The sequence below is a fragment of the Suncus etruscus genome, chromosome 4, assembly GCF_024139225.1.
Source record: "Suncus etruscus isolate mSunEtr1 chromosome 4, mSunEtr1.pri.cur, whole genome shotgun sequence".
NCBI lineage: Eukaryota > Metazoa > Chordata > Mammalia > Eulipotyphla > Soricidae > Suncus > Suncus etruscus.
The window spans coordinates 51,735,762-51,760,874 of NC_064851.1; the positions used below are offsets into that span (position 1 = coordinate 51,735,762).

At 38.1% G+C, this 25,113-nt stretch overlaps 1 protein-coding gene across 1 annotated transcript; it reads right to left on the reverse strand.

Annotated features, from left to right (window-relative positions):
- On the reverse strand, positions 1-20,938 carry C4H6orf163 (chromosome 4 C6orf163 homolog). Its single transcript, XM_049772582.1, has 5 exons — positions 20,791-20,938; positions 19,475-19,569; positions 17,619-17,726; positions 9,787-9,989; positions 1-496 (listed from the first exon to the last, which is right to left on the reverse strand). The coding sequence occupies exons 1-5, from the start codon at positions 20,936-20,938 to the stop codon at positions 1-3; spliced, it is 1,050 nt and encodes a 349-aa protein (XP_049628539.1).
- Positions 20,939-25,113: the final 4,175 nt, after the last annotated feature.

The window sequence follows — 25,113 nt, forward strand, 5'->3', positions numbered from 1 at the left end:
TTATTCTTTAATTTCAAGTGAGAGCTTCTCTTCAGAACTTGGTTTATTCTCTAGAAGATTAAGTGAGAGCTTCTCTTCAGAACTTGGTTTATTCTCTAGAAGATTGGGAGGTGTTTTCTTTCTTTCTGGCAAAATAAAATCTGCATGTCCTGGTGAGAGCTTAGGAAATGTAAAATTGATATATTTCTGAAATGCCTCCCTAGTTTCCTCTAATTCTTCCTCCAGGAAATCTTTCCAACTTGTCATGATTCCCAGCTGCTTTGCTACAGTCAGAAGCTCTTCCTGAGTGCTGACCAGTTCATTCATGACATTTTCCAGTGAAGCCAGATGTGATTTTTTTGCTTCTTCAAGCACTTCCTGGGCCTCTTCTTGATTTTTCCTCTGAGCCATGCAATAGTAAAGACTCAATTCATGTTCTTTTTCCTTTACCAGTTGACTTATGCTCTTCTGGTCCTTTACTCCTTTATCAGCCATCAAAAGTTCTTCCAGGACCTTGCTATAAAAGATAATAAGATAAAGTGAATTTAAAAAAATTAAATGGAGGGACCGGAGCAATAGCACAGCACGAGTATGATCGCCTTTCACACGGCTGACCCAGGATGGACCTGGGTTCTATCCCCGGCATCCTATTTGGTCCCCTTAACCAGGAGCGATTTCTGAGCGCATAGCCAGGAGCAACTCTGAGCATCCCCAGGTGTGGCCCAAAAGCCAAAAATAAATAATTAAATGGATCAGCCATCATAGTCAAAAAGATGTTTTTAACCCCAGATGTTAGGAGATAGTAGTGTGCTGATTTGGATGTGGGGAAATTTTTCTGCCAAGGTCACAGATATTTGTAATGTCTGTAGGCCATTCAGAAGATGGTCCCTGAGCAGTCAAAGAGAAGTAGCTAAACCTGTGCTGTCATGTACCAGGGCTGGACCACAGGATTTATATAATGTGTAGGCCTTGTCAAAGAAGTAGTAGATATGTACTTTTAGGTAGTTAATAGTTAATAGTCAAAATACAGTATTCAGATGCAAAAGTTTTCTCAACTACCCCCCTGCTGTCGGTCTCTAACATAATTTTAGGAACCTTAATCCTCTGTGGCCAGAAAACTATGAGAGCAGTGAGCTTCAAAATGGAAAAACAAGTGAAGCTATAGAGATAGGAAAACAATTAAGGTGCCTTTTTTTTTTTTACATGCATCAGACCAGAGGTTCAATCTCCAGTATCACATATGGTTCCTGGAGCACCATATGTCCAAAGAGTACAAGAATGATCGCTGAGCACAGAGTCAGGAGTATGTCCTGAGCATAGAGGTGTAGTCCCAAAATAAAAACAAAAAAAGACATAAATGTATGTTTTCTCCTTTTCTTTCTTCAAATCATTATAGAATTTAGCAAACTTTTTTTTATATGGGTAATATTTAGTGATACCAGAAATATTAGAAATAAAAGTAAGGGCGGTGGCGCTAAAGGTAAGGTGCCTGCCTTGCCTGCGCTAGCCTTGGACGGACCGCGGTTCGATCCCCCGGTGTCCCATATGGTCCCCCAAGCCAGGAGCAACTTCTGAGCACATAGCCAGGAGTAACCCCTGAGCGTTACCGGGTGTGGCCCAAAAACAAAAAATAAATAAATAAATAAATAAATAAATAAATAAATAAATAAAAGTAAGATCATTTAAAATACTTATACATTTGTTCATCTATCAGAAAGATCACTAAGCACTAACATAAAATTATATTTTATGAAACAGTTTTCTAAAAGAATCATTTGGTAAGAAATGTGGTGTAATTTTATATTTTCTTGCAAAATTGAGATATTTTTCAAAACTCTTTACTTGCTTAACAGAAAAAAAAATCTAGATTGTTCCTATTGTTTGTGTGTTGTGAGCTCATGCATCAAAAAGCCCTAAAAATTTCACTATAGCCTTAAGACAATGAATAGAAAGACAAATAACTTATTTGCATTATCAAAAACATAATTTGGGGGGCCGGAGAGATAGTACAGAGGCAGGGCATTTACCTTGCACATGGCTGACCCAGGATGGATCTGGGTTCAATTCCCGGCAACCTATATGGTCCCCCAAAGCCAGGAGCAATTTCTGAGCACATAGCCTGAGTGACACCCTGAGTGTCACTGGGTGTAGCTCAAAAAACAAACAAACAAACAAAAACCCACATAATTTTGTTCTGCATAGATCCTGAAAGTATCTAAAGTATGTCAGTACTTTGTGATCATACTTTGAGAACCACTATTATATGACTTCAGTAATGCACATAGTTATAAAATATTATAGAAGTCAAGTATAATGTATCTCTTCCAGTGCCATGTGACTTGGTCAGCATGAATGTATATATGAACTCAAAGCTTCCTCAAAAACAATTAATTAAGATGTAACTATTATTTTCCTAATTCATTGATAATGAAAATTGAAGCCCAGAGAAGCCAAATAACTTATTCAATTTCACCCAATTAGTAAAAACTCATAAAACAAACACCAAGATTTCAGGCAATCTGGGACAAGACTGCTTAGTTCCTATGATCCACTCCTGAAGGTCATACCTTAGTCTTAACAGATTGTCTAAGTATTAAAAGAATAAAATTACAAATGTTACACTCAAATATTTATGATTATCCATAAAAATACTCATCTATATAGCCATTTTTCCTCACTTATTGTATCTTTCCAAGCTTTAGCTCCTGGTCTATGTTCTAAATCTTGTCCTGTCAAATACAGTTCTTTCATTGTCAGAACCATTTTTTCCACTTGACTTTCAAACTTGACAAACTTCCCAAACATTGAGGCATACATCATCATTCTTCCCTCATTTCCACAACTACTATGTTAATTCTTTTTCTTTTTCCCACCAACTAGGCTACACTCATCATTGATAATGAGAATTAATATTTATCAATTATTGGGTTCCAAGGACTAGACTAAGTAGCTTTCATGCAGTATATTTCATCTTCATATGAACCCATTCAAACTATTATTATTTCCATGTAACAGGCGGGAAAGTTGAAATTTAGTTTTTGTGTTTGTTTTGGGGGTCACATCTGGAATGGTCAGGGATTACTCCTGGCTTTGCATTTAGAAATTATTCCTGGCAGGCTCAGGGAAACCATAGGGGATGCCAGGGATCCGACTCAGGCTGGCCACGTGCAAGGCAAACACCCTACCCACTGTACTACTATTCTGGCTCCAAATTTTAGTTTTAATACCACATAATGATGTAAGAAAAGTTTCTGCTCATAACCACTATCTGCTGCAATGTCATAAAAGGTCATAAAATTTTTATTAGGGGGAAACACAACAAAAGTAACATTGAGAACTGTCCTAAAAATAGTGGGTAAATAAAATCTTTGCGCGGGTAGAAAAACTGGTTAGTATTTAGATTTATTAATTTCAGAGAAAAATTAGAATACTTTTGAGGGTCACAACTGAAAATGCTGGGTACCATGGGGCCAGGGGGGTTGATGTTCAGCAATCAACAGGGATAACATAGGGAGGCTTGTAAAGGAATGATGTATTGAGGACTGTGCTCTAAGCATTGCACTTGCTAGGCATGCGCTCTACCTTTTGAGCTCTCTCTCTAGCCCAAGTTAGAGAATATTTTGTAACAGTCCAGATATGCACAGTAAGGATCTGAATTAATGATGAAAGAGGAAAGGACAAAGGAGGGAGATGAAAGAACAGATCCAACAATTATTACTAGGTCTTAAGAATCAGAATTCTGAATGCTAGGATAGGGGGATGCAGAAAATAAGGTGCTAAAACCAGCTTCTGGTTTTCAGCCAGAGTCACAGCTAAGAGCAGCAGTGTCATTCACACATAGAAGTGATCTTGTGGAAAGAGTTGGGAGTATGAATATGCACATGTCCTAGAAAATTATCAGGCTATAGGTCAGATGTGAAGGTAGTTCCTAGGGCTCCTGATGCTTACTGAGATCAGAAGGGATTGGAAGGAAACGTCCTTGAGCCAGTGTCAGATCCCCAAGAAGGAAGTTGTTCCTTCTCAAGAGTTACTTAGTTCTCTCTCCATAGCACTGTCACTAGCAGGGGAAGCATCCCTCCTGGCTAGCTGGGCTTCCTTCTGCTTCTCAGAGTAGATGCTCATCTGTGGCGCCACCCAGAAGGCACCATAGCATATTTTCAAAAACTGCTCAAATAAAATGCATCTTGGACAACTTTAGCTTTCAACTTTCATGACAGTTTCATTTATATTCCCTGATCGTAAAATCAGTTATTGATAAAAAAAATATCTTTCCTGTTCATCTTCTCTTGCTGTTCTCTTTGAGTATTCACATCTTTCAGTAATGGACATGTTTCTAACTATTATTCTGATTATTTTTTGAAGTTGTAGAGTGGAAGCCAGGAGGGAATGGATCCAGAGCATAAAGGTGGGGAAGATGGTATGGAGTGCCTATTCATCTTTGTAGCTCACTTGCAGGGTACAGTGTATATAAAACAGGCATCCCATAAATATGAAATGAATGAATGAATGAATGAATGAATGAACAAATGGGCAGATAATATGGATATGGTTATCATCAATATATCTTGTAATCAATAACTCTGAAATTGAGAACAGCTAAGTTAGAGTATTATTGAATACATAAGAGAACTAATGCCTGATTGTTAGCATTGGCAAATATTCACCATAATAACAACAAAAAGTTATTCATGTAGTACATTTAAAATGTTCTTTGATTCATACAAGTTTATCCTCATTTTCACCCCTTAGCTAGACATCATAAAATGATTCAATTAACAGGGTTTACTAGTGCTTTTTATTTTTCAAACTAAAACTTAGACAATGTGTCTCTCTAGATGCAAAGAAAACTAAAGAGTCCCAACAATTTTTTTGGGGGGGGGCGCATATCCTGCAGCACTCAGGGGTTACTCCTGGCTCTATGTTCATAAATTACTCCTGGCAGGTTGGGAAACATATGGAATGTTGGGTATTGAGACACATTGTACGCAAGACAAATGCTTTACCACTATGCTATCACTCCAACCCCTCGAGCATATTTTTTGAACAATACTAGGACCAAATTGTAGAGCAAAGTGCTCAGAGCTTTCCTGAACCATTTCTGTAGCAGTTCAGTTCCTGCCCTGGCAGCCCTCTGGAGGTAGCCCCATCCCTGCATGGCATCCAAAAGGGATGACAGGTTCTCCTCAATGACCTCCAAAATTCCCTAGGACATCATATGATGTTTATGCCTCTGTTGTCATTGATCTGTCATATCTAAATGTATAATTCTATAATCTTGAAATTTGTACATCATATAATAAAGGCATTCTTGGCCAGAAATGCAAAATTATTTTGCTATCAGAATAACTGTACTGGATGTTCATATATATTAATAAAACTCTGGTTAAAATTTTATAAAATGCATTTCCATTATACACATACACACACACACACACACACACACACACACACACACAACCTACCATAGTCATCCAACCCTTACCAGGTGCTTGAGAAAAAATAAGACATGAAAAATATACACAACAATTGTGCACTCTGTACTGAGGGCCTTCTTAACATTCTTTTTACTATTTATAGGCAGCTACTGAAGTGGCAGAAGATAAATATCAATGATCTTCCTTCTTTTCTAGCAAATAAATTTTTAATTTTCCTCATGTTTGTTGTGAAGAGTACATTTTTTAATTTCCCTTCTGTGCTCATTAATAAAAAAAATCCCTGGATCTTGACAGGCAATTTATGAATTATGAAGGCATTTGTTCCCAACATTTATTTATACATAAAGTGTTTATGACATAGTAGATCTACTGCCTGATGAGCCCATTAATAAGCTATTATTCATTTTCACTTAACAAATCTATTAACACTGGTGGTGGGATTGAGTACATTCAGTGGTGCTCAGAATTTCCTCCACACTTTGTACCCTGGAACACTCTTGGTAGTGCTGGGGAAAAACATGTGAGGCTAGTCACTTGCAAAGCAAGCTCCTTAACTCTGGTAACATCTCTCTGATTTGATTTTAAATCAAATATAGCTATTGTGCTTTTTATTGTGTGTGAGGGGCCACAAGCAGCTGTGTGATTTATTCCTGTCCCTGTGCTCACTCCTGGAGAGTGGGAGTATTTACAACAAAAATACTTCCTGATTTTATATCTTGTGCTGTCTAGTGTACTCTGGTCAGTGAAACTTACATATTGGGGGGTTGGAGGGATGATGGACATTGGGATCAGGTTGTTATCTACAGGGTTCCACCTTCCATAGAACATTATAACTCAGGGATACTAATATTTTTTGCTTTAGTATTTGGTCCACACCTGTCAATACTCAGAGATTACTCCTGGCTCTGCAGTCAGGAATTACTCCTGGCTTTGCTAAAGGAACCATATGATATGCTGGGGATCAACCTGAGTCAGCCAAATGCAAGGCAAGTGCCCTGCCCACTGTACTATCTCTCTTGCTTATGATATACTAATATTCTTTAGTTTCATTTTATTTTATTTTTGGGTCATACCTGGTGGTTTTACAGTTATTGACAGGCACAGGAGACAATATGAAGTGCCAGGAATTGAAAGTGGAATAGCCATATGCAAGGCAAACACCTTACCCACTGTAATTATATCTCCAGTCCAATACTACATTATTTCATTTTCCTTGGTTCAACATTATTATTCCTCCTACTTTTCTGTGTTTCCCATGCCATGCCTTCTCATTTCATGATCTCTTAAATGAGACCATTTTCTTTCTAAGTCCTGCCATACAATACTAACTTCTGGCAAACAAATATCCCCCCCCCACACACACACACAAAACAAACAAACAAACAAACAAACAAAACAATATCCTTACACAACCCACACAGACTATTTAATCCTTCCAGGACTTTGAATTCTTTCAACCACTTATATGTTTTTCCTGTAGCTTTTCCTTATCCTATAGAGATCTCATGCTTTAATTACTTGACATATTGAGGAAATTCCTTTATTTATGCTATTGTGTTCAAGAAAACTTTCACAAAAGGCACTGATCGCTCCTCTCAAGTGAAATGAGCAATTATGAAGAGTTTGTATCACTTAGACTAGGGTGATGGGCTTTCACATCCTTTCCACAAAACTTTTGGTGACTGGTTTAGTCTCTAAGACTCAGAATCTTCCCTTGAAGATATGATGATAGCACCTTCCAGAAGGTCAATGAGGAACATACAGAGGACCTGACAAGAGTTGAGTATTGAACAAAGGGATAGGTGTCATAAGGAATTTTACCCACAACAACAAAAATCTTGAGCAAGTACCTCATTTTTTTTTTACCTCAGACTAGAGAATACTTTTTGTTTATTTGTTTGTTTTTGGATCACAACTGGAGGTTGATAACTAAGAGGTTACTCCTGGCTCTGTGCTCAGGAATCACTCCTGGCAGGCTCTGGTGACCATATGGGTTCCTGGGGATTGAACTCAGGATGACTTCATGTAAGGCAAAATACTCTACCTGCTGTGTTATCACTCCAACCCCCAAATATTTAAATTTTAACTGAAGATTTAGCATCAAATAAAAGCTCCATAGTGAAATTTCTCTGTATTATTTAATGTAAATACTTTAAAGGTGATTAGAATATCTTAATATCTGGAAATAAGATCTGGTATGCAGCAAAGATAATTTAACTGACTTGAACAAATTTGAATAGGTTGCTCAATAAATATTTAAATGATGCCTATCACATTGTTTCCTTATCCCCAGGGATGGAGGGAAGGAAGGGAGGGAGGGAGGGAGCAAGGGAGGATGGGATGAAGGGAGGAAGGAAGAGAGAAAGGGAGGGAGAAAGGAAGGGAGGGTGGGGGAGGAAGAGAGAAAGGGAGAGAGGAAGGAAGAGAGGGAGGGAGGAAGGAAGAGAGGGAGAAATGAAAGTATGAAGGAAGGAAGGGAGAGAGGGCTGAAGAAAGGGAGGGAGGGAGGAAGGGAGGAAGGAAGAAATCCTTCTAGTCATTTTCAGGTTATTTCAGGTTATTCATTGATGAACATAATAGACATTCTAGTTCAATATACTTAAAACCCAGCAATGACTGGTCTGGTTTTAGACAGTCAATTTAATAAGAAGATCATTGAATATCTTCCTTTCAAGCCTTACACAGGAAAGGCCTGGAGGGGGCAGAAAGCAACAGAGCAGGGAAGGCATGAGAGATCAGGTATGTATGAAGGAGGAAAGATTGCGGGTGTTTGAGGCTGACTGATGGGAGGTGTGTATGAAGGTGGGAGATGGCAGGTATGTGAGGAATAGAAGATTAATCCTGCAAAATGAGCAGATCATCTTCAGATTGTAGGAAAGAAGGTAGTTGTGTGTGGATTGGAACATAACTCATTTGGGAGTTATCACCCTCTCTTTCTCCCCAAAACTTCTGTACCTAACAGTTTTGTATCTCAAGCAAGAAAGAAGCTATCATTGAACTGATATCAGATCTATAGTATTCATTATTACTTATATTTAAAATATATTTTATAGCAAAATTCTTATAAACAAATTTTTACTTATATTTAAAATAGTAATTAAACAGAATTTATTTCAATCCCTGTTCTAGATAGTTCTGACAGAGACTATTTTATCTATTAACTTACACACAAATAAATGTGTTTGTTAACTCATACAGAAAAGCAAAAGATAAAGTGTAAACTGGAGGCTTTAGTTTTGTGTTCTCTTGAGGAGGTTTGATTGGTGTCTTCTCATAATTAACCAAGCCCATCAAATATTTATTAATAAAAAAATTACTCAGGACCTTTTAAAATATGTCATCTAATTACGTAAAAAATGTACTTGATTATGTACATATGCAATGCTGCAAACACATCAGAAGGCCTGTAAAGATGTTGAACCTCTTATCTTAAATGATTGTGGGGGATGGATAGTACAGTTGGTAGGATACTTGCTTTGCATGAAGCTGCCTTGGGTTATATTCCCAGCACAGCATATGTCTCCTGGTTTCCACACAGAACCAGGAATATGCTCTTAGCACTATTGGGTGTGACCCCAAAATAAAAGAAAGAAGCAGAAGATTGTGTCTGGATCTAAGGAGAATGTAGGGAAACACTTAGGGCTTAACAACTTTTGCTTGATAGATTTTCATAATTCCAACTGAATTTTCAGCATAAATTACATAAAAGGAATAGTATTTTAAAGTAATACAATAATAGTGTATGATACATGGTAAAATTGTGAATATTGACTTATGTATGAAAAGCATAGGTCTTGATTCTCAAACTCTTAAAATGAGATAGAAAATAAAAATAAATGCAATATTTAGGTTACTAGTAAGCTCTTGAGAATAAAGAGAGGAAAGGAAATGTGCTGAGGAAAAGCATGGGAACCTCAGAAGTATAAGCAATTTTAAATTCTTTCCAAAAGTTATTGGGTTGTTGAGTATTCATGTTACTATTCTTTGAAATTGTACAACACAGGCCCGGAGAGATAGCACAGCGGCGTTTGCCTTGCAAGCAGCCGATCCAGGACCTAAGGTGGTTGATTCGAATCCCATTGTCCCATATGGTCCCCCGTGCCTGCCAGGAGCTATTTCTGAGCAGACAGCCAGGAGTAACCCAAGAAGACCGCCGGGTGTGGCCCAAAAAAACAAAAAAAAATAAAATAAAAAACAAATTGCACAACACATGTTCTATAGTCTATATTTTATGTTTGATATAGTCCATAATAAAATGTATAAGCAGTAATGAATAATACATATCTCACCCAATCCCTTTTTCTAGGTTAACTTTGATAGAGAAAGATACTGATTTGCAAATTATTTTTAAAAAATGTGTTCTCTGGTTTACCTCTTCTGCATCTCAATTTTCTCTCGAGCAATCTTCCTCTCTTCGACCCTGGCATTCTCTACAGCCTGGATCTTCTCCTTGTGGCATTCCATCATTATCCGTTGAATTCTGTGAACCATGCGTTGTTCGGCAGCCAAGTTTTCTCTCATCAGTTCATTTTCCATGTTTTCATATGCTTCTGTCTTGGTTTTAGCTACTATTTCCTTAAACAACAAGACTAGGATTATATGTTGCTACCTACACACACTATTCAACTCCATAAATATAGTTCAAGAGATGGACATATATAGCACTGAATAAGGTATTTACCTTGAACACAACTGATCTAGATTTAATTCCTACCACCTCATCTGGTCCCCTAAGCCTGCTAGAAGTGATCCCCGAGTGCAGAGGCAGGAATAAACCTTGTTTGGTGGACCCCCAAACAAATAAACAAATCATAGTTTATTAACATGATGGAAGGTCACAGATGAACACTGATGATTGAAATGGGGAACATGTACAACCTAGAAAGCATTCAAGAATGTGATGTCAGGGGCCGGAGCAATAGTACAGCATTTTCCTTGCATACGGCCAACACAGGATGGACCCTGGTTTGATTCCCGGCATCCATATGGTCCCCTGAGCCTGCTAGGAGCGATTTCTGAGCACAGAGTCAGAAGTAACCCCTGAGCACCACCAGGTGTGATCCAAAACAAAGAAAAAGAAAGAAAGAAAGAAAGAAAGAAAGAAAGAAAGAAAGAAAGAAAGAAAGAAAGAAAGAAAGAAAGAAAGAAAGAAAGAAAGAAAGAAAGAAAGAAAGAAGAAAGAAAGAAAGAAAGAAAGAAAGAAAGAAAGAAAGAAAGAAAGAAAGAAAGAAAGAAAGAAAGAAAGAAAGAAAGAAAGAAAGAAAGAAAGAAAGAAAGAAAGAAAGAAAGAAAGAAAGAAAGAAAGAAAGAAAGAAAGAAAGAAAGAAAGAAAGAAAGAAAGAAAGAAAGAAAGAAAGAAAAGAAAGAAAGAAAGAAAGAAAAGAAAGAAAGAGAAAGAAAGAAAGAAAGAAAGAAAGAAAGAAAGAAAAAGAAAGAAAGAAAGAAAGAAAGAAAGAAAGAAAGAAAGAAAGAAAGAAAGAAAGAAAGAAAGAAAGAAAGAAAGAAAGAAAGGAAAGAAAGAAAGAAAGAAAGAAAGAAAGAAAGAAAGAAAGAAAGAAAGAAAGAAAGAAAGAGAAAGAAAGAAAGAAAGAAAGAAAGAAAGAAAGAAAGAAAGGAAAGAAAGAAAGAAAGAAAGCAAGAAGAAAGAAAGAGAAAGAAAGACAGAAAGAAAGAAAGAAAAAGAAAGAAAGAAAGAAAGAAAGAAAGAAAGAAAGAAAGAAAGAAAGAAAGAACGACAGAAAGAAAGAAAGAAAGAAAGAAAGAAAGAAAGAAAGAGAGCCGGCGAGGTAGCGCTAGAGGTAAGGTGTCTGCCTTACAAGCGCTAGCCAAGGAAAGGACCACGGTTCGATCCCCCGGTGTCCCATATGGTCCCCCCAAGCCAGGGGCAATTTCTGAGCGCGTAGCCAGGAGTAACCCCTGAGCATCTAATGGGTGTGGCCCGAAAAAACAAAAAAAAACCCAAAAAAAAAGAGAGAGAGAAAGAAAGAAAGAAAGAAAGAAAGAAAGAAAGAAAGAAAGAAAGAAAGAAAGAAAGAAAGAAAGAAAGAAAGAAAGAAAGAAAGAGAGAGAGAGAGAGAGAGAAAGAAAGAAAGAAAGAAAGAAAGAAAGAAAGAAAGAAAGAAAGAAAGAAAGAAAGAAAGAAAGAAAGAAAGAAAGAAAGAAAGAAAGAAAGAAAGAAAGAAAGAAGAAAGAAAGAAAGAAAGAGAGAGAGAGAAAGAAAGAAAAAAAGAGAGAAAGAAAGAAAGAGAGAAAGAAAGAAAGAAAGAAAGAAAGAAAGAAAGAAGGAAAGAAAGAAAGAAAGAAGGAAAGAAAGAAAGAAAGAAAGAAAGAAAGAAAGAAAGAAAGAAAGAAAGAAAGAAAGAAAGAAAGAAAGAAAGAAAGAAAGAAAGAAAGAAAGAAAGAAAGAAAGAAAGAAAGAAAGAGAGAGAGCCGGCGAGGTGGCGCTAGAGGTAAGGTGTCTGCCTTACAAGCGCTAGCCAAGGAAAGGACCACGGTTCGATCCCCCGGTGTCCCATATGGTCCCCCCAAGCCAGGGGCAATTTCTGAGCGCGTAGCCAGGAGTAACCCCTGAGCATCTAACGGGTGTGGCCCGAAAAACAAAAAAAAAAAACCAAAAAAAAAAAAGAGAGAGAGAGAAAGAAAGAAAAAAAGAAAGAAAGAAAGAGAGAGAGAGAGAGAGAGAAAGAAAGAAAGAAAGAGAGAGAGAGAAAGAAAAAAAAAGAGAGAAAGAAAAAAGAAAGTAAAGTACAGCATGTGTGAGACCATTCTGCGTTTTTTGCTTGAACACCAGGGGTTACTGAAAGAGAGAAAGAAAAGAAAGAAAAGAAAAGAAAGAAAGAAAGAAAGAAAGAAAGAAAGAAAGAAAGAAAGAAAGAAAGAAAGAAAGAAAGAAAGAAAGAAAGAAAGAAAGAAAGAAAGAAAGAAAGAAAGAAAGAAAGAAAGAAAGAAAGAAAGAAAGAAAGAAAGAAAGAAAGAAAGAAAGAAAGAAAGAAAGAAAGAAAGAAAGGAATAGAGAAAGAAATAGAGAAAGAAGTAAGAGAAAGAATATGATGCCAAGTACATTTGCAACTACAGACTTTACAGCATAAGTTACATGCAGTTATAGATAGTACTGGAAAGCAATATGCAAAAAGGAATTTAGATTGTAGGAGTAGTTAAAAGTCTTTCCCCCTTGGCTTTCTAAGTATTCAATATTGTCCTATTATTTTTAAATACTTAGATATTTCTTTTTTTTTCCCAACACCCCTAAATACTTAGATCTTTCTAATACATCATTAGAAACATGTAATATGATTCTACTTTGGAAAATTACTCCTGGGAAATGGTGTATATAATGACAGTTGTTTAGTGCACTGATGTATCTTGAAAAAGGAGGGAACCTGGGGTTAGACTAAACCTTAGCACTTGGTCACAGGAATCTGCCCATCAAGCTCTGCTGGCCTGCGAGCACTTTTCTAAGTAGATGAAACATTAATTAAAACAAGGTTCTTAAAAACAAATGTTTCTATGAATATGCTTTTTTGAAATATGTTTCAAATTGGCTTTTTTTAAAATAAGCATTTTTCAAAAAAAGATTTTTAAAACATCGTCCTAACTCCACTGTGGTCTCCGGTCACAGACACAAGAATCTTTCCACAAACCTGAGGAATCTTTGTCCTCATGAACTCATGTCTAGTGGAAGAGAAAGGTAGCTTGATGATGTAACAAATGTTTTCATACAAATAAGTATTTTGTTGTTGTTGTTTTGGGTCACACCTGGAAGTGCTCAGGGGTTATTCTCGGCTCTACGCTCAGAAATCGCTCCTGGCAGGCTCGGGGACCATATGGGATGCTGAGATTCGAACCACTGTCCTGCATGCAAGGCAAATACCCTACCTCCATTATATCTCTCCGACCCCACAAGTAGATCTTTTTTTAATTTCTTTTTTTGTTTGTTTATTTTGGAGAGCCCACACCTGGCAGGGACCAAGCTCGGCATTCAAGAATTATTCCTGTCTAGGCTCAGGAGTCCATGTGGAATGCCCGGGATTGAAGCTAGGTTGATTCTAGGCAAGGTAAGAGTCCTATCCACTATTCACAATAGCCAGGCTCTGGAAAAAACCAAGATGCCCTTCAACAGACGAATGGCTAAAGAAACTGTGGTACATATACACAATGGAATATTATGCAGCCGTCAGGAGAGATGAAGTCATGAAATTTTCCTATACATGGATGTACATGGAATCTATCATGCTCAGTGAAATAAGTCAGAGGGAGAGAGAGAGACGCAGAATAGTCTCACTCATCTATGGGTTTTAAGAAAAATAAAAGTCATTTTTGTAACAATCCTCAGAGACAATTAGAGGAGAGCTGGAACACCAGCTCACTCCATGAAGCTCACCACAAGAGTGGTGAGCACAGTTATAGAAATAACTACACTGAGAACTACCATAATCAAGTGAATGAATGAGGGAACTGGAAAGCCTGTCTGGAGTACAGGTGGGGGTGGGGTGGGATGGAGGGAGATTTGGGACTTTGGTGGCGGGAATGTTGCACTGGTGAAGAGGGGTGATCTTTATATGACTGAAACCTTATCACAATCATTTATGTAATCAAGATATTCAAATAAAGAGAAAAAAAAAGAAACATAAAAAAAAAAGAGTCCTATCCACTGCACTCCCTCTCTCTCCAGCCCCACATATATATAAATATAAGAGGCTGGAGAGATTGTATAGTAAGCCCTGAGCACCTTTTGGAGTGCTCCCTCCAAAATAAGAATAATTGTATTGGGCTAAAGACTTCATACTGCACTTTATAGTTGTATAAATTCTTGCTGCTGTCTCTGTTATAAGCAAGACTGTTTTACAATTTAAGATTTTATATCAAATTTTTCTTGTTTTTTTTTTTAATGTATCATAGGGCTGAGAAACTTTCGTTGTAGCTGTTTAGTCAACAGTTATTTCACTACTTTATTTTAAAATTTAGTGAACTCATTTTTGTCATTTCTAATTTTTGGTATTTAATCTATTTTGAATCTTAGAGTCAATCAACCATGTCTGCTAGCTTCAGAGTTTCAAATAAGTATAAAGTAAAAAAAAAAGTGCAGAGGGACTGGAGTGATAGCAGAGCAGGTAGGGTGCTTGTCTTGCAAATGGCCAACTTGGGTTTGATCCCCAGCATCCTATATGGTCCTTGGAGCCTACCAGGAGTGATTCTGAGTGTAGAGCCAGAAGTGACCACCCCCTCCCCAAGCACTGCCGGGTGTGTCTCAAAAACAAACAAAAAAAAGTAAGAAATTGAAAGGTTCTAACATGGATAATTACCCTGAGTTTCTGTCTTGTAGTCAGAGATCTTTAACTTCTTTGGAGATGTTATTTCTAGGTTTTAAAGCATTTTCTCAGTAGTTGAGACTGGTTGAGCAAAGATACATGGGCTAGAGGTATAGCACAGCACAGAGTGCGTTTGTCTTGCACCAGGCTGACCCAGCTTTGATCCCTGGCCTCCCGTATGGTCTCTTGAGCCTGCCAGGAGTGATTTCTGAGTGATATCTGAGTAACCCCTGTGTGCTGCTGAACACAAAACAAAACAAAACAAAAAGAACAAAAGCACTCCTATTTGAATCACAGAATAAAAGATATATTAGCCCTTTGCCCTAGCTGGGTTCTGAACTAGAATTCAGAGAATAATTCAAGTTCCTCTTCTAGGTAATGAATTAATAAAAGCAAAATAATTTTAGGGTCTGCATAGCCAACAGAATACATAAGCAGCAGAGCCACAGAGATAATTGAAAACTTGATATTTGGCAATGTTCTTATTAATCTCAAACTCATCTCATTAACTCACTTTTACTGAGATGTACTTTGATAAAGTCCACATTTATTTACTTGTACTAACAAGTTTACTTGTTAGTAAGAAGTTTACTAACAAGTTTGCTAACAAGTAACAAGTTTACTAACAAGTTTACTATACTAACATGTTTTGGCCATGCTTGGCTATGTTTAGGGATTACTCCTGGCTCTGCACTCAGGAATTACTCTAGTTGTTTTGGCCATGCCTGGCTATGTTCAGGGGTTACTCCTGGCTCTGCACTCAGGAATCATTCTTGGTGGTGCTCAGGTATTATATGTGATGCTGAGGATCCAATCAAGGTTAGTTGCATGCAAGGCAAACATCCTACCCACTGGACAATGGCTCTAGCCTTAAGCAAATACATAATTTGAGATTTTATGTAACACAGTTTCATTAATTCAATCTTATAAACTTTTCAGATGTTGGCCAGACATTTATTACATAATGTTCTCTTCTCTCAGAACCACCTCTCAGGTATTAATCAGAGTTAGGAATATCTGAAACTCTCTGTGTTCCTGATTTGTTTTAACTTGTGATCATTCATAGACTTTTCCTCTTTGCTTTGACTATTAGAAAGTTCAATTAGTGGGGCCCGGAGAGATAGCACAGCGGCGTTTGCCTTGCAAGCAGCCGATCCAGGTGGTTGGTTCGAATCCCAGTGTCCCATATGGTCCCCCGTGCCTGCCAGGAGCTATTTCTGAACAGACAGCCAGGAGTAACCCCTAAGCACCGCCGGGTGTGACCAAAAAACCAAAAAAAAAAAAAAAAAAAAAAAAAGAAATAAAGTTCAATTAGTGATAACTGCTCAGATAAATATATAAGATGCATATTTTTAATTAAAAATTCACTGGTCTTCATTATAGTTTCTTTTTTTTTTTTTTTGGTTTTTGGGCCACACCCGGCGGTGCTCAGGGGTAACTCCTGGCTGTCTGCTCAGATAGCTCCTAGCAGGCACGGGGGTCCATATGGGACACCGGGATTCGAACCAACCACCTTTGGTCCTGGGTCGGCTGCTTGCAAGGCAAACACCGCTGTGCTATCTCTCCGGGCCCTTCATTATAGTTTCTACTCTAATTTTGTTCCTTATTTTTTCTTAGCTTCCATTTTATACTTTACTTTTCAGTAGCTTTGTATCCAAATAAGATATTATAACCACCTTGTCTAAACATTGCTCTTTGACTAAGATATTAAAATGCCTCTCAGACATCCTAAATTGCTAATATCATATAAAAAGAAATACTTGGTGGTCCTAAATAGCAGATATATGGTATTTGACTCAGAAAAACATGGTTTTCTACTACATAATAAATTTCAAATTTCAATGTGTGAAAATTATACAGGCTGCTCCAGTTTAAACTGTAAGTTTGAGTATACTCTAAGGTAGGCGGTTCATAGACACTGAGAAGCACTACTGATGTCATGGAACTCTATAGCTGAAGTAGCTCTGTTCATCTCAGTTAAATACTTCTTGATTATATGAAACAGATCTCTGGGACACACACAGGCTTTTACAATATGGATGAAGGAATGTAAATCCCTAAACCCTACAATATATATTAAGTCAACCTCCTAACTTTTCTCTTTTAAGTTTTCTTATGACTTGTGCTTTATCATTGACAGCATCAGCATGAAGGCTGTAATGGGAAACAATAAAGTTGGAAATCCAAGGCTGCAAGCTCCCAGAGACCATTTCAGGGTTATATTTGAATATTTCACAAGCTAATGTTAGAAATAATATCTATCAAAAGCTGTGCATCTTCTGGCTGTAACATTAGCAGAGTCCTAGAGTCCCCTACCCCTACCTAGCAAACCAAAAGTTAGATCCCATAGTAGTTCTACTAGTGGATTTGTGATAAAGGACATTATTTATGTGGCAGAGTTTGTCAGGAAGAATTTGAGCAGAGATGTTTGAGGTAAGATCTGCTGAAGTGGGCCAGAGAGATAGTACCGGAGTTAAGGCACTTGCACCATAGACCAATCAATAGTCATCCCTGAACTAGGAGTAAGCCCTGAGTACCATGGGAGTGGCCTAAAAGCTCCAGCCACACACAAAAAATGTTGAAAGGCCAGAAGAGCATCTCGCAAGCCTCCCACTGTAGAATGGAGTGTGCTGAGTTGGGGTTCAGAACTCAAAGAGTCAGTGAGAAGAGTGAACTGTGGTTAGAGATGTGGGGCTTAGGCAGACCAGGGTAAGTCCTACAGCCTAAGAAACCTGGCTGAACCTGGGTGCCTCCTGACCTGTGCGACTCTCTTTTGTATGTCTCTTGGATCTCCCAACAAGTTCTCATGAACACATATTTATACACTATCATATTATCATAATATTGTACATATTCATTCACTTGCCAAAGTTTTAAGAAACAATAAAGTAAACACCTCTAAGAGTTTCTGATGTTTCTCCTCAATGAGCTGAATGTTAATGTTGTATCTTTCATTAGCTTCCTGAAGTGCTCTTTCCACTGCTTGTTTTTCGTGCATGTTGGCCTTAGAAAGAAAATGTGCATTTAATGATTAATATATCAAGCTTTCATTTTCCCCCCTCTGAAAATAGCTACTGCTATGAAAGGTCCCCTGTCATTCCAGTTTCATCCTCCACAGCCAACTGGCTGCTTCATCTAGAAAATCCTCAGGGAATCTCAACCTGAAATTAATTCTAAGGTTGCCTCAATTGCTAAAGAGAACTTTATTGTGTGCTGCAGAACTGCCTTTTTTTTTTTAACACTTTGTCTCTTGCTTGTTTGGTAATATCTTTTAAAATGGTTTGTTCTAATGAGAATAAAGGGAGCAAGAGTCATTTATATATGGTGCAATTGTGAAGCACCAATGATGTCTGCTTTTTACTAAGAACATACTGAGGTCGAGAGGGTGACATTATGCTCCTGAATTCTTTCAGGAGTCCTAGAGAGACACACAGAGATGGCACAATGGGGTGGGTGAATGTTTTTCTTCTTTTTTTGGGAGGGGGTGAAAAATTTTTTTTAGAATCTTTGCTTAGGCTTTCCTACTCGACTGTATTGTCTTTAGGACAGCATGAAACCAATAAGCACTGACACTGGTGTCAACTATAATATTTTTTTTCCTTTATTTAAACATCTTGATTACATATATGATTGTGATTAGGTTTCAGTCATGTAAAGAACACCCCCTTCACCAGTGCAACATTCCCACCACCAATGTCCCAAATCTCCCTTCATCCCACCCCACCCCCCACCTGTACTCCAGACAGGCTTTCCAGTTCCCTCATTCATTCACATGATATTCTCTGTGTAGTTATTTCTATAACTGCATTCACCACTCTTTGTGGTGAGTTTCATGAAGTGAGCTGGAAATTCCAGCTCTCCTCTCATTGTCTCTGAGAATTGTTGCAAAAATGACTTTTATTTTTCTTAAAACCCATAGATGAGTGAGACTATTCTGCCTCTCTCTCTCTCTCTCCCTCTGACTTATTTCACTCAGCATGATAGAATGCATATACATCCATGTATAGGAAAAGTTCATGACTTCATCTCTCCTGACGGCTGCATAATATTTCATTGTGTATATGTGCCACAGTTTCTTGTTTCTTTTTTTTCTTTTTATTTGGGGGGCCACACCCATTTGATGCTCAGGGGTTACTCCTGGCTAAGTGCTCAGAAATTGCCCCTGGCTTGGGGGGACCATATGGGACACCGGGGATCGAACCGTGGTCCTTCCTTGGCTAGCGCTTGCAAGGTAAACACCTTACCTCTAGTGCCACCTCACCGGCCCCGGGTGAATGTTTTGCAAGCAGGAGGGCAAGATTCCCTAATCACCTCTGGGAGTGAACCTCAGACAAGGATAAGAATAGTTCCTGGGACCGAAGCAATAACACAGCAGGTAGGGCATTTGTTTTTATACTTGGCCCACCAGTGTTTGATCCCCAGCATTGCATTGGTCCCCTGAGCCTATCAGGAGTGATTTCTGAGTGCTGAGCTAAGAGTAACCACTGAGCACCACAGGGTGTGGCCCCCCAAAAAAGTTTAGGTCCTGAAGACTGTTCCCCAAAACAAACAAAAAACTGGAATCCTAAAGAGAATAATTTTACTGTTAGTCTTGTACATTTAAAGAAGCCAAAACTGTGACGTTGAAAAAACTTGCCTAAGGTTCTAGTGATAACCACGCCATGCCAGTTCTGTTTATGTCATGATAAACTCCCAGATTAAAAGAACTCTCAAAGAACTTTTGATTGCCAGATCAAATTCCACTTCTTTTACCTGAGCCCATATCCCAGCTTCTGCTTTCTGAACAAGTTCTTTGACAATAGTCTCTTGAAAGTGCTCTTCTTTCTCTATGAGATCTGCCCCAATATCTGTGCATTTGAAAGGAAACAGTAATACATAAAGACTGCCTTTTAGATTTTCTAGTTATTATCTAAGAGATGTATTCTTTTGGAGATGACAACACTTTCTATAAGGATACCATGATCTTCCTCTCCTATCTAAACTTTTTTTTGTTTTGTTTTGGGGCCATACTTGGGGCAGGCTTAGAAAACCATAGAGGGTGCCAAGGAATAAACCTACATTTTTTTTGTTTGTGATCCTCTAATAACCAGTGTATTATCTCTCTGTCTCCTAAAAAACTATTTATGAAAAGTTATATAATATACCATTATGTTTGAGAATGATTGTAGTGATATGCATAAATATGCATAAATACATAAAGATGCATTAACTCATATAAACATCTTAAACATGCTCTAGTTATTAAACAGAATTATGGCTTTTTTATTTAAATCAATAATTGTTTAAATATAAAATGTAAATTAAGGGGTCAGAGAGATAGTACAGTGGGTAATACATTTACTTTGCATGCCTACTCCTGGCAACCCATATGGTACTGAGTACCACCAGGAGTAATTCCTGAGCAGAGCCAGGAGTATGCTTTGAGCACACCAAAACAATAACAACAACCAAACTCAAAATAAACCCAAAACCCAAATAATTCTTCCTTCATACTTTAGCATCTTTTATTTTCAAAGATCAGCAGTAAAATCAGATCACCATTTTTTTATCACATGTTAAGAGGGTCAGAGAAATATTGAGAGTCTAGAAAAACATGTTTAAGGCTCAAAGTCTTAATAAATACAGATGGGGATTTTTAAAAAGTATTGTACAGTAAGTAGTCTCATTTAAATAGATACTTTTATGTCATCAACTATTAAGGAAAGTTATAATGTATTTGACCTATTTATTAAAGCCTAATTTAGAAATAAACTCCCCTTTCCAACCTGGCAGAAGAACTCCCATCTACTATTAGATGCTAGGCTTTATAAAAGATACAAATATTAAAACCTCATAATAGTCTTCATAGTAGCATTAACACTCCTTTTTACATGTAAGGTAAAATTGAGGCTCAATATCGACAAAGGACACAAGTGTTAAATAGAAAAACTGATTTTCAACTCAATCTTATGCCAGACAGACATCCAACTTTGGACAATTCTGAAAATGGAAGTGTTGAAAAAGTCTAAGGAGAATAACTTATAATGGTATTAAACATTAGCACCTAGGAAGACAGCAAAGACACTTACCCAGAATATCTTTGTGAGTATAAAAGCGTGTCTTAAATGGCTTGTATTCATGGATCCGTTTGAAGGTTTCCCCAAAGGGTGGAGGTGGAACAATTTTATTACAAACAGCACAGCAAACAAAGTTTGTGTAACTTGGATTTCTGATCATAGTTAAAATCAGATATTTTTATTGTGTATAACTAAAATATTAGGATCAGAAAGAGCAGTTTTAACAAAGCTAGGAGTCTCTAAGAAAGCTGGACAATGTTCCGGGTTTTAGACTGTGCTAGAGGCTGTTACAATTTAAATAATTTGCCATGGTTAGTTGTAATCTGCCAAAGCCAAACAATGGAATGGAAAGCCTCTGCCATATGAGGTCTATGTCCTGGGTTTTGAAAGATGTAAGCAATTGCATCCTCTCACAATCTAGAATTGTTAACTTTCTTAGCAACTGTTACTAGGTAAACTTTGCTCATAAAAGCAACTAGAAGTAATGACAAAAGGAACCTAGTAAAGTTGTTGATTTCCCAGAGACTGCAGTATAGTTTTTATATTGCTGTTGTAAAATATTTATTACATATCAAGAATATAAAATAAAGCAATTGGATTCTCTTGCAGTACTGGAAATCCAAAGGGAATATTATGTGGCTTAAATTAAGGTGTCAGCAAAGCTGGCTCCTTCTGCAGGCTTTAGAAAACAAATGTTTTCTTACCTTTTAGAGGCCACCCATATTCCTAAGCTCACAGCCACCCTATGTCATATATAGTTGTGTTCTTTTTTCCCCTCTGCATGGTGGCATCCATTTCTTCATTGGATGCTCTGCTTCACTCCTGAAATTTTTTTCAGGCTTATCAGAATAATAAAGCATAACCCCAAATCTTAAAATTCTCATTTCCAGCTAAAAAGTCCCTTTTGCTACATAATGTAACATATTCAAATGTGCCAGGAAATAGGATCTGAGTATCTTTGGAGTGGGAGTGGGGGGTGTTTAGAGTAGTATGGGAAGTATTATTCAGCCTAACTTACGTTGTTGTTGAGAAAACTATATTTTCCATCAGTGTTATTTCTATTTTCCATTTTAGGAGTCAGAACTTTTGTGTGGTAGTTGCCTCATCTCATTCAATGGCCTAATGGCATTGCAAATGAGTGTTAGGACTGAACACTGACCAGAGCATTTCCACACTTTCAGATCAGTCTTTGATCCTGGTCTAAGCAGCTGAGAGTTTGGAAGCTGAAGCTCCAAATGAATTTCTATTCATTCTGAAATTCTCTCTTGGCCACAGCCTTTTCAGTGGTAGCATGTTCTTCCTTTTCGATCTCTCCAGGTACTCTGTTGTAGAAACAGAGATGGATCATCACTTCCCCCAGATGTTCATGGAAGACAGTACTGTGTGGCCAAGCAGGATTTCCCAGGTTAGATCCACCACCATAGCCCCTCTGAGTAATTGTTGTTGCACAGATTTCACACAGCAGATGGCAGGTTGACCTAAAGTAGACTTAAGGGTATAAGGTTGTAGTGAAGAGATGAAGAGGTGAGGCATTTGCCCTGGAATCAGCAATCACTAGAGATCTCGAATCCTAGAAAGCTGATAGACTGTAATTAGTGATGTTTCCAGAAGGGAAGTGGTGACAGTGGCAGCAGCAACTCAAGTACTGCCACAGCTCACTGGTTGAGTTTTTAATAGCAAGAAAGGCACAGACAAGTCTGCAGAAATTTCTCCCAGGTTTTCTTCAAATTTGCGATGCAATTATATCACTTTTCCTTGCACAGAAGGAAAAGTTCAATTTGGAAATCAAAGTTGGTGCCACTAACATAGGTACCTGCTGCAAGAAATTTAAAAATGCCCCTTATTGGGCCCGGAGAGATATCACAGCGGCATTTGCCTTGCAAGCAGCCGATCCAAGACCAAAGGTGGTTGGTTTGAATCCCGGTGTTCCATATGGTCCCCCGTGCCTGCCAGGAGCTATTTCTGAGCAGACAGCCAGGAGTAACCCCTGAGCACCACCGGGTGTGGCCCCAAAACCAAAAACCAAAAAAAAAAAAAAGCTCTTTATTCATTTATAAGAATCAAGAGTCTGGGGAATTGTTTTCTTTCAAGTTGAAATGGGAACTCAGTGCTGCTATGGACCTCACTCTGGAAGCAAGAAAAAAAAATCTCATGGGGCCAGAGCAATAAATAGCAGGTAGGGTGTTTGCCTTGCATACAACAGACCCAGCTTCACTTCCTGGCATTCTATATGGTACCCCAAGTCTGGCAGGCATAACTTCTAAGCACAAAGCCAGGAGTAACCCCTGAGCACCATTGGGCGTGACAACCTGCCCCCCCCCCCAAAAAAAAAGGAAAAAAAGAAAAAGTTTCAGGTTAATTTTAAATGGGTTATTTAAAAATTTTATTTCTGGGGCTGGAGAGAGTACAGTGGGTATAGTGCTTTTTGCATGTGGTAGACTCCAGTTTTATCCCTGGCACTGTATAGAGTCTCTCCCAAGCCCTGTCAGGAGTGATCCCTGAGTGCAAATCCAAGAATAAGACTTGAGTACTTGTGGGTGTGGACCAAAAAACAAAATTTTTTTCAAGCTGGCAAAAGAGGGATCCTAATTGATTTTGTTGTTATTGTGGTGAAATATGGTGTTCATCCAAACTTTTATTAAGTGAGTATGGGCACCCTACCCCCCCCCCCCCCCACCTTCCCATCCTATCGTCTTGTATTTCTGAAAGCCCTGGCAGCTGAAACCACACCCAAAAATGCAGTCACCATGTCTACATTCAGCACGTTTCATAGACCCATTCTATTCTCAAAAGAGATGTAAAGCTGTGAAGTTATAGGTACCCTGATCATGAAGCTGAAAGCTGACAATCTTGGGAGGAAAACGTGAGCCAAGTCCCTGCCCTGCAGTAGCTATGCCTGCTGCACCCATCACCCACAATCACTACTTCACCAATGGCCCTGCTTCACCACTCATCTATGGCTCTCTATAGAGATACCAATCTTACTAAAACTCCAGGTATGTTGTAGTTGGGCTGATATCCAAAAAGTATTGTTTGGAGTGAGTGTGATCACCCTCTCTCACCTTCTCATAATTCTGGAAGCCCTGGCAGACAAAACCACACACCAGAAAAGCCACAGTATCAGCAATAGTGCTTGGAATTTTTGGACAACTCCAAATTTTTAATACTGTCATCCCCAATAGGAATGACTTGGTGAAATAAAATGACTTTGAAACAAAATTTCAAAGTTGTTATTTATTATTAAGTCCCACTCACAAAGACTTAGAGAGAAAGGCGTAAATATTTAGAAATTGGGGCTGGATCAGTGGCGCAAGCAGTAAGGCATCTGCCTTGCCCACACTAGCCTAGGACGAACCTCGGTTCGATTCCCCGGCATCCCATATGGTCCCCCAAGCCAGGAGCGATTTCTGAGCGCATAGCCAGGAATAACCCCTGAGCATCACCGGGTGTGGCCCAAAAAACAAAAACAAAAAAACCCAAAATTTTTAGAAATTAAACAGGCCCAAAACTTTAGTGAGAATAATATGCTTGAAAACTCAGGAGCCTCATTCCTATCTATTGAGTCCTAATACTTAAATAACTATAGGAATATTTGATATGCTTGAAAAATGCTCTATAACATTAATTTTAAAAAATTAAGCAGGTAACATTTATTTGTAGTAAACTAACACCATATACTTTAACATGCTTGGGTTTTTGGTTTTGTTTTTGTTTTTGTTTTTTGTTTTTTGGGCCACACCCGGCGGTGCTCAGGGGTTACTCCTGGCTGTCTGCTCAGAAATAGCTCCTGGCAGGCACGCGGGACCATATGGGACACCGGGATTCGAACCAACCACCTTAGGTCCTGGACGGGCTGCTTGCAAGGCAAACGCTGCTCTGCTAACTCTCCGGGCCCGGGTTTTTGTTTTTTTTAAAGAAAACTCCAGTTTAGTTTATTCTTTAATTTGATCATTGTTAGTAGCTGAATAGTATCTTTTCAACTAAAATAAAACTCTTGATTAAAAATAGCTAAAATGAGTAAAATATATATGAACCATCAGTTACTCTATAAAACTATTTGTCTTCAATACTGACTGCAGGCTTTTTTTTTCCAAAATAGAGGCTATCAGGTAGAAAATGAACTTTGATTTTGGAGATAGGAAACAAATAAATATCTAAATCCTCACAATATTTGCAAGTACACAACTCATTTAAAAATAATAAGAAATGCCACACAAAATTTACCACACTCAGAACTTTTATTATAAAGAACTTAATAACAAAGAAAAATTATTTCCATTTGCAGGACACTCTTACAAGAGAATTTCATAAAAGGAAAACATCAAAAACCTCTCT

What these genes read in the sequence shown, in the direction of transcription:
- C4H6orf163 (XM_049772582.1), bottom strand. Translation starts at nt 20,938, where the DNA reads ATGATCAGAAATCCAAGTTACACAAACTTTGTTTGCTGTGCTGTTTGT. An exon ending in TACTCACAAAGATATTCTGG is followed by an intron (nt 19,570 to 20,790) that starts GTAAGTGTCTTT and finishes TCAAATGCACAG; the next exon opens with ATATTGGGGCAGATCTCATA. An exon ending in AAGCTGGGATATGGGCTCAG is followed by an intron (nt 17,727 to 19,474) that starts GTAAAAGAAGTG and finishes TTTCTTTCTAAG; the next exon opens with GCCAACATGCACGAAAAACA.